This window comes from Suncus etruscus, chromosome 4, assembly GCF_024139225.1.
Source record: "Suncus etruscus isolate mSunEtr1 chromosome 4, mSunEtr1.pri.cur, whole genome shotgun sequence".
NCBI classification, from domain to species: Eukaryota; Metazoa; Chordata; class Mammalia; order Eulipotyphla; family Soricidae; genus Suncus; species Suncus etruscus.
In genome coordinates, this window is record NC_064851.1 from 159,708,229 (window position 1) to 159,722,477 (window position 14,249).

Here is a 14,249-nt window from a genome sequence, read left to right on the forward strand (position 1 = left end):
TGGACTTCACTTAGGATTTAGTGGCATGCAGCTCAGGAGGAGGCACTGCCCCGAGGTTTGGGGGTTATGCAATAGAGGGCATAGAGAGAAGGTGATAGAGAAGATTTGAGGGTGACTGACTGGAGAGGATGGTTTTAAGCGGACATGAGAGGTGCTAGTCTTTTATCTGATTCAGTGGCACAGGACAGGTTGTCTAGAAAAAACTGACTGGAGAAAGATCAACAGGAAAGATCCTGCAGGGAAAAAAAAAAAAAAAAGAGAGACGTAGGGTGGGGAGTAGTAATGGACAACCAGAAGGCTGCTGATCTAGTGGGAATAAGAGAAGCAGAGAACTCAAAGGGTCATTTTTAATCTAAAAAAAGGAAATAAGCAAAAGATTTCAGATCTTAGTAACAGATGCAGGCGCAGAGAGATAGGATAGTGGGTAGTGCACTTGCCTTGAATGCATCTGACATAAACTTAATTGCCAGCATCCCATTTGGCCCCACAAACACTGCCAGGAGTAATTCCTGAGTACAGAGTAAACCCTGGATTAAATCCTGAGCTCCATCAGGTACGGCCCCAAACAAGCAAACAAACAAAATAAATATATGCAGATCTTTCTGTTTAGAGATCCAGCAAGAAAAAAAAATGCAGAATGGTCTCACTCATCTATGGTTTTTAAGAAAAATGAAAGACATTCTTGCAATAATAATTTTCAGACACAAAAGAGAAAAGAGCTGGAAGTTACAGCTCACCTCAGGAAGCTCACCACAAAGAGTGATGAGTTTAGTTAGAGAAATAACTACATTTTGAACTGAGAATGTATGAGGGCAATGGAGAGCTTGTTTAGAGTACAGGCGGGGGTCGGGTGGGGAGGAGGGAGATTTGGGACATTGGTGATGGGAACGTTGCACTGGAGACGGGTGGTGTTCTTTACATGACTGAAACTCAAACACAATCATGTATGTAATCAAGGTGTTTAAATAAAATATATAAAAGATAAAAAATAAATTAAAAAAAAGATATACAGCAAGAAAAAAAAGACTGTGTTGAGAGAGGGCTCAAGTGATGTGTCACTTATATATAGGAATAGTAGAAAGCTGTGGGATGGGGAGAGTATGGCATATGGCAAGTTGGACTCTGGAATCAGAAATCCTGAGTCTGCCTAGTCAATATTCCTCAGTTTCTCCTTACATAAAATAAAAATGGGGTTATAATAATTCTACAAGTAACAGGAAAACAGCCTAATAAAGTTAATGCCCTACATTAATACTCTACTCCATTCTGGTGATTGAACAATTGCAGAACATTGAAATCAATAGATAAATGCAAAATCATCAAAGAACAGAAATAGATCATGCACAGAGATATATTCAGAAAAAGCCAGGATCACTCATCTCTATACATCAAACTCTAGGAGTTGTCCACATCTTTCACCCCCCATTTTATGAGGTCTAAATACCATCACAGGGCCCATGATCTGCAACAACAGCCACCACCTTTAACAGTGTTATGGGATTCGTAGCTACTACTTGGGGCAATAGCAGAAGGACACAGCAAAAATATCAGATACATTTTTGTGAGAAAAAACCTAATTAATTAAGATGGAACTTTTTTAATGTTGTTACTTTGTTCATCATCTGTCAGGTATTCACCAGTGGGTCAACCCACAGGGTCATAGTTAATTGATTAATTAGCTCCTAATCTGCCCCTAGCTGATTATCCCTTTTTAAAGTTAACTACAGTGTCAATAGTGACTGATTACTTCAGGGTTCAGAAAGATGACAGGTTCCAGAGGAGGTATTTGAGAAGTCACCTGAGAAGTAAGACTAGATAAACTATGATGGGAGGGAAGTGCGGTGGATGCTGGGAAAGCATTGAGCAGAAAAAGGAGAGCTGTCACAGTAAGGAGACCTGAATTCCAAGACACCTGGGACACTGTGTGGGGGCACCTGGGGTGGCAAGAATCTTCCACATGAACCCCAAGAACCCAGAGAAGGAACTATCTGCAGGAGCTTTCAGCAGCACAACCAGGGGATGGAGAGTAAACAAAAGCAAAATCCATGCGCCTGCAGGGAGCCTCAAGCCAGTCACCTCTGTTCTGATTCAAACAGGTTCCTAGATTTTATAACCTGAACCAGACACTCCTGGAAGAAACTGGACATGGGCATCTTTAATGTTTACCCTGAAACAATAGAAATTAGGGCCAGAAGGGGCCAGTCCATGGTAGGAAGCTTGCCACAAAGAGCAGTGAGTTTGGTTAGGATAGAGAAGAGTCCACTATAACAATGATAGTTGGAGCTGATCACTCTGGACAAGAACTGAGTACTAAAAGGGGATAAAGTGACATGCATCGTACCCTTCATTAACAATAGTGAAAACCACAGTATCACAAAGAGGGGGAGAGAGAGAAAGAGAAAGAAATAAATATCTGCCCTACAGGTAGGTAGGAGTGGGTGGGTGGGAGGGGATCTGGGGACACTGATAGTGGGAAAAGTGCACTGGTGAAGGGTGATGTACATTCTATGGCAGAAACTTAATCATGAATGATTTCATAACTACAGTCTTTAAATAAAATTATTATTTTTAAAGAAGTCCTCTCTGAGCATCTCATATATATTGAGATCCACTTAATATATGATATATGGATATCTATACTAAGAATTATGTAACTAGTCCCACCTCTCTAATAACTAATTTTTGTTTTTGTTTTTGGGTCACACCCGGCAGTGCTCAGGGGTTACTCCTGGCTGTCTGCTCAGAAATAGCTCCTGACAGGAACGGGGGGGTGGGGGGGGGCATGTGGGACACCGGGATTCGAACCAACCACCTTTGGTCCTGGATCGGCTGCTTGCAAGGCAAACGCCGCTGTGCAATCTCTCTGGGCCCTCTAATAACTAATTTTTAAAAAAGACTCAAGAAGGTCCAGTAATTGCCCACGGTCACATGATCACCTAAGCTTAATGTTTAATTTACAGAGCTTTTTTATTCATTCATTCATTCATTCATTCATTTTTGGTTTCTGGGCCACTGTCAATAATGCTCAGGGCTTGCTCCTCGCTCTACATGCAGAGAGGTTTTAATGGGGCTTCATGTGGAGTTCCATATGAGAAACCAGTAGTAACTATGTGAGATTCTAGGGGTTGTAACCAGGTCAGCCATGTGCAGTACTATTACTCTGGGCCCAACTTGATGAGTTTTAGGGCCCTGCTTCTAGGCCATACTCCTATACTGCCTGTGCCCAAGTTATGTTTCAAAAACTTAAAGGATGTTTTATTGTTAGTATAGTGTCTTATCATACAATTTAAACACATTATACATGGAATCCCTCTACATATATACACATATATGTTTATGTCTATATCTTATAGAGGAATATTGTTATAGAGGGTAGCAAGATGTTCAAAGGCTGCAGCACAGGCTTTGTAGGCAGAAGTCGCTGCTTCTCTTCCCAGCACTGCATGGTCCCACAAGCACAAAGCCAAAAGTAGCCCAAGAAAAGAAAAAAAATTAGACCCTGCGTACTGCTGGGAGTGGTCCCAAGACTAGGATGTGTGTCTATGCATATGTGTATGTGTAAAATAATTTTATTTCCTGGAGCAAAAAGTGCATTATCAATATGAACTTTGTGAGCACAATTGTAATAGTCAAAAAACCTCTGACTGCATACAGACTTCCTTTTCTTTTTTTGAAAAGGTATCACAAGAAAAGGAGAAAGATTTGATGTTTTTATAGCATGCTTTCAGATAAGAAGTGAAACAGCACCATTATGTGGATAAATAATCTAGAAGAAGGAGCACAGGGAAGCTCTCAAGTCTTCAAGCTCTGGAGCTGGGAAACCCCTGTGCACTGGAAGGAGGTGGCAAGGGAACACCATACGTGTCACTATTGGAATGAGGACTAATAAACATCTGAAAAAAATAATATAAATCATACTCAATGTATAGACTGTAGATCTGACTTTGCATTAGGCCCTTAGAGAGTAATTTACCCCATTAATTTCAAAATGTTAAGGTCATATAACCTTTAAATAAACTGTGGGCAAATGGCTGTTTGTAAATTTAATGATCAGTGTCAGTGCCGTTTTAAACACAAATTTATACTAGTTTGTTCAAATAGTCAGAATATATGTGATGCCAATTAACAGGTTAGGTAAAAGCATTTGGAAAATAAGGGGAGGGATAGCGAGAATACACTTTTTTCCATTTTGTTAAATCCTCTCTCCAGGATACCCCAAAACAAATGTTTTATAACAAGTTTCCTAGTAGTAGGAAGCAAAACTTCTATGCCATGTTCCACATTGGACGTGATCTTTTCTCATATTTGATTATAAAGTGATTGCTGCTACATAAACTCAAATTTTAAACAATAAAACAAAAGTGGAAATAAGAATAAATTATTTGGGGCTGGAGTGATAGTGCAATGGGTAGGTACTTGCTTTGCACCTGGATAACCCAGGTTTGATACCCTTGGGCACCTCATGTGGTCCCCCAAGTCCTCCAGGAGTAGCCCTGAGCACCACTGGGTGTAGCCTAAAAAAGAAAGAAAGAAAACAATTTGGGGACTGAATGAGAGTACTTACATCTGGTCAATCTAAGCTCGATCTTTGGCACCCCATATGATTCTCTAAGCGCTGCCAGAAGTGATTCCTGAGTGCAGAGCCAAGAGTAAGCCCCCAAAGTACTGCAGGAGTAGCCCAAAAGTTTTTGAAAATGATTTTTATTCATAAAAATTAAGCAACTATCTTTAATTTCCAAACTGTGCTGCTTACCTCCAGGAACCCCAATATCTACCAAGTATAATACTTTAAAGAAAGACCCTTAAAACACAGAAAATTCTTCTAAGTACTAGTCCATGGCAATTCAAAGTATGAACACAGAAATTGTCAGAAAAGGGGACAGGAAATAAATCAGGAATACTGTCTTGGCCTAACTCATGAACAGCAGATATAGAGACTGCATAAGACCCAAATGACTGAATAAAATGACCAACAAGATGAAGGAATATCTACATCAGGGCTCTCAAACTCGCGGCCCGCGGGCCATTTGTGGCCCTCCGTACAACATTTTGTGGCCCTGCCCTAGAGAAATCTTTTTTGTTTTGTTTTGTTTTAGTTGTTTGGGTCACACACCCCAATGTTCAAGGCTTACTACTGACTTTGCACTCAAGGATCACCCCGATTTTGCCTCCTGCAGCCCCCAGGTAAATTGAGTTTGAGACCCCTGATCTACATGAAGACATACCAAACATGTGAAATCTGTTTAACCTTTAAGACAAATGATTCAAAGAAAGAGGGCAAACTCTGACAGTTTCAAAGAAGCATTGCCTGGGAGTAGAGTAGGGGCTCCAGAGTAATTTGGGGGTAGGAAACAGGTGAAAATAGAGGCTAGAGAGCCAACAGGTAGGATGTAGTGGGGGAACTAACAGAAGAAAATGAGGTCAGAAGAAAGTCATTGCTATATAAAGGTTGAGGTTGAGAACAAACACTGCCTTGACAGATACAGTCCAGAAGAACATGAACTCATCAAACCCTAGAAAAGTGAACAGGGGGAGGCAAGTTTAAGCAACAATAGACTTAAAGCCTCATGTCTGCTTATTCTGACCTACATGCTTGACTCTGGGCCAGCTGCTACAGAAGGAATAAGAAAGCCACACCCACTGTCCTCATGCCACTAAAACTAGTGGGAGAGCCAGCATGTAGAAAGGCACATCAAAAGGAAGAGAAACACATTTCAGCACAAACAATTCACAGAACATGAAAACTGAGTGGGAGTGTGAAGAAAAACTTGGTATCAAAGTTTCTAGAAAGGCAGCTGAATGAGGATTACTGAACTTGGGCAGGCCAACTGTGAACTGAGTAGGATGGCTTCTATTTTACCAGGAGATACAAGGTGATATTAGTGACTGGTTGGTTGGGGGCTTGACATGTGATTCTGGAGCACTTGATTAAGTGACTTGATTAAGGCACACAGTGGAGAAGGTTGGCTCCAAGCAGTGGAGGACTCCTGGAGAGTGGGCCTGGGACAGACAGCATGTGGGCTTAAGGCCAGAAGGGAAGAAGTGAATAGGTTGCATAAACGGGAAAGTACTTTAGTGATACCCTGATTCAGGATAAGACAGACATTCTTTTTTTTTTTTTTTTTTAGTTTTTGGGCCACACCCGGCATTGCTCAGGGGTTACTCCTGGCTGTCTGCTCAGAAATAGCTCCTGGCAGGCATGGGGACATCAGGATTCGAACCAACCACCTTTGGTCCTGGATTGGGTGCTTGCAAGGCAAATACCGTTGTGCTATCTCTCCGGGCCCAAGACAGACATTCTGAATCATATACACAGACAATAAGGAGGTATGAGTCCAAGTGGTCAAGTGACTCTCTAAGTATACATAGAAACACCCCCTCTCCAACCCAGCACTGTCAGTCATAGGGCTGCCTTGAGGCAGCGGTGGGGCAAAATCTTGGTAGCACCCCTGGCAGAGTGGCCCCTGGCTGGTAAAGTGACCCACTTCCCACTATTGCCCTCTCTTTATGCTTGTCATTTCTCCACATAAAAATACTGGGTCTTCAGCCCATGGTAGGAAGCTTGCCACAAGTAGTGGGGGAGTGCAGTTAGGACAGAGAAGGGACCACTATAACAATGATATTTGGAACTGATCATTCTGGTCAAGAACTAGGTGCTGAAAGGAGATAAAGTGGTAGGCATGATACCTCTTCAGAAACAATATGGCAAACTACAGTTTCTAAAAGGAAAAAAGAATATAGAGAGAGAGATAAAAAAAAAAATGTCTGCTCCAGAGGCAGGCATGTGGTGGGTGTGAAACTGGGGACATTGGTGGCAAGAAATGTGCACTGGTGAAGGGTTTTGTACATTGATGACGGAAACCCAATTATGAACAACTTTCCAAATTGTAAAAAGAAACCCAATTTTATTATGAACAACCTTGTGAGTGCATTAAAAATACTGGGTGCTGGGTGGAGTTTCCATCTCTTGGGTTTGGGCAAAGTAGCCAACGGTTTCTTGGCTCTGGTTTTCCTAGTGGGCAAAGTAGGGATAAATAAAGCCCCATTTCCTCCATACCAGCAGCTGGTGCAAAATTAAAAAAAAAAATCAGCATTTAATTCCTAGATTTAGGTCAGTCCCAGTTTTCCATCACACAAAAGTGAGGTGGCCTCCAAGAGTTGACTCCTCACAGAGGAATCAATACTTAGTTTAGCCATGGGTGTATGCTTTTGAGCATGTGGGCATTTTTGTGTGTGCATCTGTGTGTGTCTATGGGTGCATGTAAGCCTTGTATAGGTATATACGTGTGTATCCATATGCATATCTGTCTTGTGCATCTGTGCTTGTGCAGTCCCTGGGTTCAGGGCCTGAGTGTTTGTATACCACAGGCTTTGCACAAAGGCATTCTTGCGAGCTAGAGTGCCTCCATTATCTCGCTAAGGTTTAAGGCTGAGCTAGTCTTTTTTTTTGAGATCCCCATGTGGTGAGGATGGGTGAACTGGTGGAGATAAAGAGCTCTCTGCAGAGGGCCCCATTTTCTTTTCTAGCCTTGAAACTTCAAGAAAAGAAGAAAGCGGGCCTCACGGAGACAGAGCTGACCCAGGGCAGCGACCCCTGCGTGGCCATCCCGTCTCACATTCTGCTACTTCAGCGTCACCCACCCAGACAGAAAAAGCAGCGGGAAGACTTGTTTAACATTTATTCCCAGGTTTTTTTTCTTTCATTTCCTCTGAAATGAATATGAATCCACTCTGGTCTTTGCACTCTGCAGGAGCTAATCCCCCCTGGATGTTTTCGGGGGGACTTCATTCCTTCTTGCGGATACCATCTGTCGACACAGGCCTTTCTGCAGCCATTCCTGAAAGGCCCACAGTGGACGGAGAGGCTCGCTCTTCGGGGCTCTATTACATTCAAAGCGAGGCCTTTGAAAAAGAAAATAACCCAGGAATTGCTTCCAGTGTCCAAATGCCTGCGTGGACTGCTGGCTCGTCTGTGAGAACCGGCGCCTCTCAGTGCTTGTCCAGTGAAAAATATGGCCCCTACAGGTTTGGGGGTACTGCTGGGGAAGAAAGAGGTACTGAAGTTTGACTCCACCCAACATGCTCAATGGGAAATGTGGACTCTTTCATGTTGAAAGAGCCATGGGAAGAGAATAATATTTTTATTAAAAAAGTGCTTAATACAAAGTAATTGTAAATGTACAAAGTAATTGTACATGGGTTCTATTTTACTTTTCTTAATGTTCTTTGGCTGAAAGTTCAAAATTAAGGTATCAGCAAGGGGTTTTCTTCTAAGAATTCTGTTCATGGGTGATTGTCCTTCCACTGTAACTTTACCTTGTCCTCTTTCTTTGCATCTTTGTTCTCACAATTAAAAATAAATTTATTTAAAAAAAAAAAAAGAGCACCTCCCTTCTCAAGTGCAACATTTCTACACCAATGCTTGGTTTTTGCTTTTTTCTGGCGAGGATATAGAGAGTGCTCTGGCAGTGCTCAGGTGCTAATTCTAGTGTGGTGTTCAGGGGTTACTCCTCAATAGTGCTCAGGGATCATGCACAGGAATATAACATGACTTTCCTGCATACACAAGCACATATTCTAGTCCTTTGCGTTATCTTACATATTTTGAAGTTTTAAAATCTGTAATCTAACATGCTTGAAGGACCTTTGTTCATGTGGTACTAGGTGAATAAAAAAGAAAAGTTTTAATAAAAAAAAGTGCTTAATAAGTATTATTTGCTGAATAAAATCACATTTTCTGTGACTATCTTGGCCATTTGATTGGTGATGGGAAGGTTGCACTGGTGAAGGGGGGGGTGTTTTTTTTTTTAAGACTGAAACTGAACTACATTCATATATGTAATCATGGTGCTTAAATAAAGAAAAAAAATTCAAAAAAATAAATCATATCTAACCAAAACCTAAAAATAAAAATAAAATAAAATAGGTAAAAATAAACTCCAAGAAGCTGAGAGTGGCTGGAGGTCAGTTAGGGGAAGTTAAAGCCACGGGCCTGATCTCAGTTGCATCTCATGACCTGGGAGCAGAGTGGGCAGGAGGGGAATAGAAATAAATAAAAAGGTGGAGAGAAATTAAACTGAGATATTGAACGCTGCCTCAAAATGACAATGAAATGCTCTGAGTGCATTCATTAATTGCTTGCTATGTGCAGTACTGTGTGGTGGTTTGATTTTGGGTTCACTAGTCTTGGATCTGAAGAAGCTTCTCTTTAAGGGATGTAAGTTGTCTTGTGTGCAGCACAAAGGGATAAAACTTCTCTAAGAATCATCAATCCGGTAGATGACTTAAGTTTCTAAGGATCGTAAGAGGCTTTATCTGTTCAATATTTGTACCTACTATACCCACTCACACATGTGAGTTTTCGAGTCACAGTAATTTCATGGCACTACATAAGGTAAAATTGCTTTATAAAATTGCTTTATATAGGGACTGGAGTGGTGGCACAAGCGGTAAGGTGTCTGCCTTGCTCGCACTAGCCTAGGATGGACCAAGGTTTGATCCTGATGTCCCATATGGTCTCCCAAGCCAGGGGCGATTTCTGAGCGCATAGCCAGGAGTAACCCCTGAGCATCACTGGGTGTGGCCCAAAAACAAAAAAAATTGCTTTACATATAATTGCTTTATATAAAATTGCTTTATAAATCAATTCTGGGGACAATTCTCTGTTAATGAATCCTGTCAAAAGAGAAGTTCGTGTCAAAGAGATTTATCTTTCTCAGGCTATCTGATGAGACTTTCTGCTGGATTCTTGTGTGGCCCGTCACCTCACAGGTGCATGTATTTGAGATAGGAACTGAAATATAAAATTCCAATAACACCCTTGGAAGTGAGGGAGTGGGATAATTATGGTTGTACATTTTACTCATTGACTTAACTCCCTGCAAATTTCTATCAACTCTCACTTACAATAACCTGAAGTCAACCCAAAAGTTCTGCTGAGTTTGCCTACCGAATCCACACTGCAAAATACTGTGCTTTTTCTCCTAAGGATTTCAGGTGTTAAATTTGCTGCATGAGTTTATTCAGTACTCTAATGAGCAACTTCAGAAAGGCTTGAGGTTGGACTGTGTATGCTTATCAGATAAAGGACTGCAAATCATAAACATCAGCAAATCAAAGACAATGGGTATATCCAGAAAGTATACTTTTCCATCTAGCATCTGTGGTGCTAGTCCTAAAGACCAGAGGGCATACCCTTCAACAACCAGTATCAGGTGTTTAGCATCCTTCACCCACAGTAAATGGCACTTAAGACTGCCTCTATCCCCATCCCTCCAATCCAATTCCTAGGTCAAACTCCTCCATATAATGGCATCATAAGGTAAAAGCAATGCTTTGGTTCTCCACCCCAGACATGCATGTCAAGTCTAAAGAATCTTCCCTAAGCAGTTGCCCTGTGGTTTCCATTGCTCACTCATGACTCATGAGTCCATGGCAAAATTGACTGAAAACTTGGGTAAAATTCTGACATTGTAAACAGGCCAAGAAGTACTGGGCTGGACAAGTTAGAGGTCCTATATCAAAAAAGATAAGGATGGACAGGAAAAGGAAATGGGGGAGCAGACAGGCACTTGCAGAACATTCCCGATTAGATCCCCTTTCCAGTCTTCCCCATACCCTTATAAATGTCAGTGAGCTTTGAAATAGGTTTAATACATTCAGAGCTAAAAATAAATCTTACAGTTTTCATCCTGGGCAATGCATTGTAAAGGGATCCCAAAGAAAGACGTATAGCTGTCATTGTACCACACCAGTAGTTCGGTACCCCTGGGGATATCTATACAGGCTCGGTAGAATATATTCGACCTATTCAAAACAAAAGAAAACCCAGCTTAGTCATTGGTAGGTCTCACATGCCCCCCAGTCACATTTTTATTGCTATCCCTCACCAAAAATACCCAAAGTTCTGCCCTGTTTTATTTAAACAGCTTATATATACAATAAACTCTGCACCCACCTTACCATTTTCAGCCATCAGTTAAAGTCTATAACCCATAGACAGTTTATTTCCAGTGTCCCTCAATCAACTAACTGCAGAAGAAAGGGATTTTGGCCCAGGAGATGGCAGAAGGGAAGAATTAGTTAACAAACAAACAAACTAACCTCAGAAATTCCATCTCATACAAATTATCTTTCTCTTGCAAATGGTGACTAAGGGTCAGGGAGTTCTCTACCACATATGTAAAATGAGTATTACTGATCTCTTATTTGAAGGGATAGCAAGACATGTGTTTTTGATACCTGGCATTCATGGCAGGAAGGGGTTGTCCCAAATCTGGACTAATACTAAGCAGCTTTGTAGTAGAAGAACCAAAACATAGAAAAACCCTCACAATTGTCTTGTGTTTTGTTTTCCATGTTTCTTTTGGGGCCACACCTAGTGGTGTTCATGGATCTCTCCTGGCAGTTATTGTAGGACCATATTGCAGTGTGGGGGATCAAACCAGGATCAGCTGCCTGCAAGGCAAGCACCCAGCCCACTGGCACTGTCTCTCTGGTCCCTCTTGCTTTCTAAATCGAGATGACCTCTCTTCCGTGAAATGGAGGGAAAAATCAATCAATACAAAAGGAGCCCTCTACTCTGGCTGAAGAGCACACTGAGAAATGACAGAGTGAAGGTCTTGAGAAATAAACAATGTTTTATAGAACAACATTGATACTGCAGAGAAACAGTTCTAGATTTTGTTTGTTTGTTTTTGGACCATACCCAGTGACACTCATAGTTTACGTCTGGCTATGCGCTCAGAAATCACTCCTGGCTCGGGGGGGACCATATGGGACACCGGGGATGGAACCCAGGAACCCAGATCGAACCCAAGGCGAATGCCCTACCACTGTGCTATCGCTTTGGCCCCAGTTATAGATTTTATTAAAAATGAGGAGCCTGCACAAGTTTACTCAATGAAGAACAGCCACCAATATTAGTCTCAAGCTTCAGATCAAAGTGTGTAGGGCCAGTGGGCCTTAAATTCTGCCTTTCTATGAGGAATGGGCCATAGCAAGGCAATTTGCTTCGTGCAGAACACTGCAGACACACCATGAATGCGCTGCCACATTTTTCACGGTGGTGAGATATGCACTTGTCAACATATTTCGTCACCGCAAAGTGGCTCTTGGCAACAGGATCATAAAGATCAATAAAAAAGTGCAGATTCTCAATATTTTACTTGCAGCTGCAAAAATTTCATTTATCTTGTTATTTTTCCTTCCTTGCTGCCATTCCGTCTCACGAGGGCACTGCTAGCTAAGCAGAATGTCCCCCCCTCCCAACACACATTCTATGAATATCTGACAAAAACTACAGCCCGTGGGCTGGACCTCCCCACCCTTCTTCTCTCGGCTGCTCCAAGAGGGGTACATTTTATTAATTCTTTCCACTGCTACATAAAAAAAGGGGGAAAAAAATCTAAATTGGAGCCGGGTTATAAATCACTGGCATCTCCTAAGTTGAGAAAAATTGAGTCTACTTTGTACTTCACCCTTGTAACATTTCATCTCTCGGTTTGGCTTCCCTTAACATAAACACAGCGCCCAGCAAATGAATGTGCTAAACCCAAATGACACGCTTTGCCGCTGAAAGAGCAGGACTGTTTTCGAGCCATGGGTGGTCTGCTGAGGCACCCAGTGGGCCGAGAGGAGGGGGGCTGTGTGTAAGCGTACACCGTTCCTTACAAGCGGGCAGGGCTTCCAAAACTCGCAGCAATCTCTGCATGTTGAAGCACATCAAAGGGATTTTTCCCTTTTCAGATAATATTTCCTTTGCTGACATGTATTTAGCATTGTGGTCGGATGACTCATAAAGATAGCTCCGTGGCGTCCCAACGCAGTTGAAGCGGAGCACAGGCCAACAAACATTATTGTCAGCCTCAAAATAAAAACAAAACGTTCAGCACAGGGTCAATCAATCAAGGGCGCTTTGAAGAAAATTCCATTTAGATATTACAAATCATAACAGAATGAATCTAAACCAGCTGACTTTTTGTGAAGAGGACATCCATGTACAATAAAAATTAGGCTGGCTCTTCGAGGTCCAACTTTTCTATTTTCTTACTCCGGGACGTGGTCACAGGGTCGGGAAGGGGGATGGTGGGGGTGTGGGAGGAGGATTTTGGATGCCAGTTTTTTTAAATTGTGTTTTGTAGTTCCTTTTAGAAAGATCTACAGTAATCGAAAACAGAGGGAGAGTGAGAACTTAAAGCAGCAGCTTGAGGGCGGCTGTCCACTGCTGCATATTGACTGGGAGGTGAGGAAGAACTAACTTCTGCCTGCCTGCCTGCCTGTTGGGGGGTGCTGGTTCTGCCCAGAGTCAGAGTTCCCCTCCAGAGTTCTCTGAGTACATGTGGCAAGACTAACCCATCAAGTTTTTGCTGAAGGAAAAAGAAAAAAGCACAATTCTCACTGAGATGCTCAGCATTTGGGAAAAACTCAGAGACCAAAATGCGATCACAATGAGAGAGGAGAGAGGTTGGTGCCCTGCAGATCAGGTTTAAGCCTCTGAACATCAATTCCCTGGAATATTAGTGAATGAAAGCAAACTGTAGGGGAACCAAGGCAAGGAATAGAGCTGCCAGAGAGTTTTCCTTAGTATCAGAGACTTTCCAAGGGCAAGTCAGGATTGTGTGGCCTTTCACCTAGAAGAAGAAGAAAGCTTTATTTGTTTATTTTAAGGCTCCTTTTTTTTTTAAGGAAAAAAAAAATAATTCAGGAAAGAAAAACAAATAGCTTTAGGCACGACTCCAAGTGGCCAAGCCCGGAGTTCTGTGCTTTGATGTGTCTGTGGAGCCTAATAAAGCTAAACAGTTGCTTCTGAATCTAAAGGGAACAAGGCTGTTTATAAGTGAGGTCATATATTTATGCGGCACATGTTTTCGAGGGATTTTGAGCAAAGCAGGCTGAGGGGCTGGGCTTTTTATTTTTTCCTTCCCTTCCTTTCTACTGTGATTTTTCAGGGTCCTCTCGCTGCCACCTCAGCATCCTGGAACTGAGGGTGGAAATGCACAAGCAACAGGTGTACAGACAGATGTGGCATAATTTTGGCGTCCCAGCTTCCCTACACCCGGCTTCACCATACTCCCAAACTCAGGGAGCTCTAGGATATGGGATATAGAGAAGATAGGGATCTATCTACCTTGGTTTAGTGAGCTAGTTAGTTGCCTTTGGGGTTTTGCCCAAACATCTCAGGGAACAAAGGTGTCTTGGTGCTCTGTAACCTCTTCTTCACTTTGAAAATAGTGCTGGCACCTTCAGGT

General features: G+C 42.1%; 1 protein-coding gene across 1 annotated transcript in view; it reads right to left on the reverse strand.

The window, feature by feature from the left end:
• The window catches only part of PRDM6 (PR/SET domain 6), a 125,373-nt gene that overhangs the window by 17,155 nt on the left and 93,969 nt on the right, over nt 1-14,249 (reverse strand). The window contains exon 4 of the mRNA XM_049771391.1: nt 10,682-10,806. Coding sequence (XP_049627348.1) covers nt 10,682-10,806 — 125 coding nt within the window. The remainder of the gene's footprint in view (nt 1-10,681; nt 10,807-14,249) is intronic.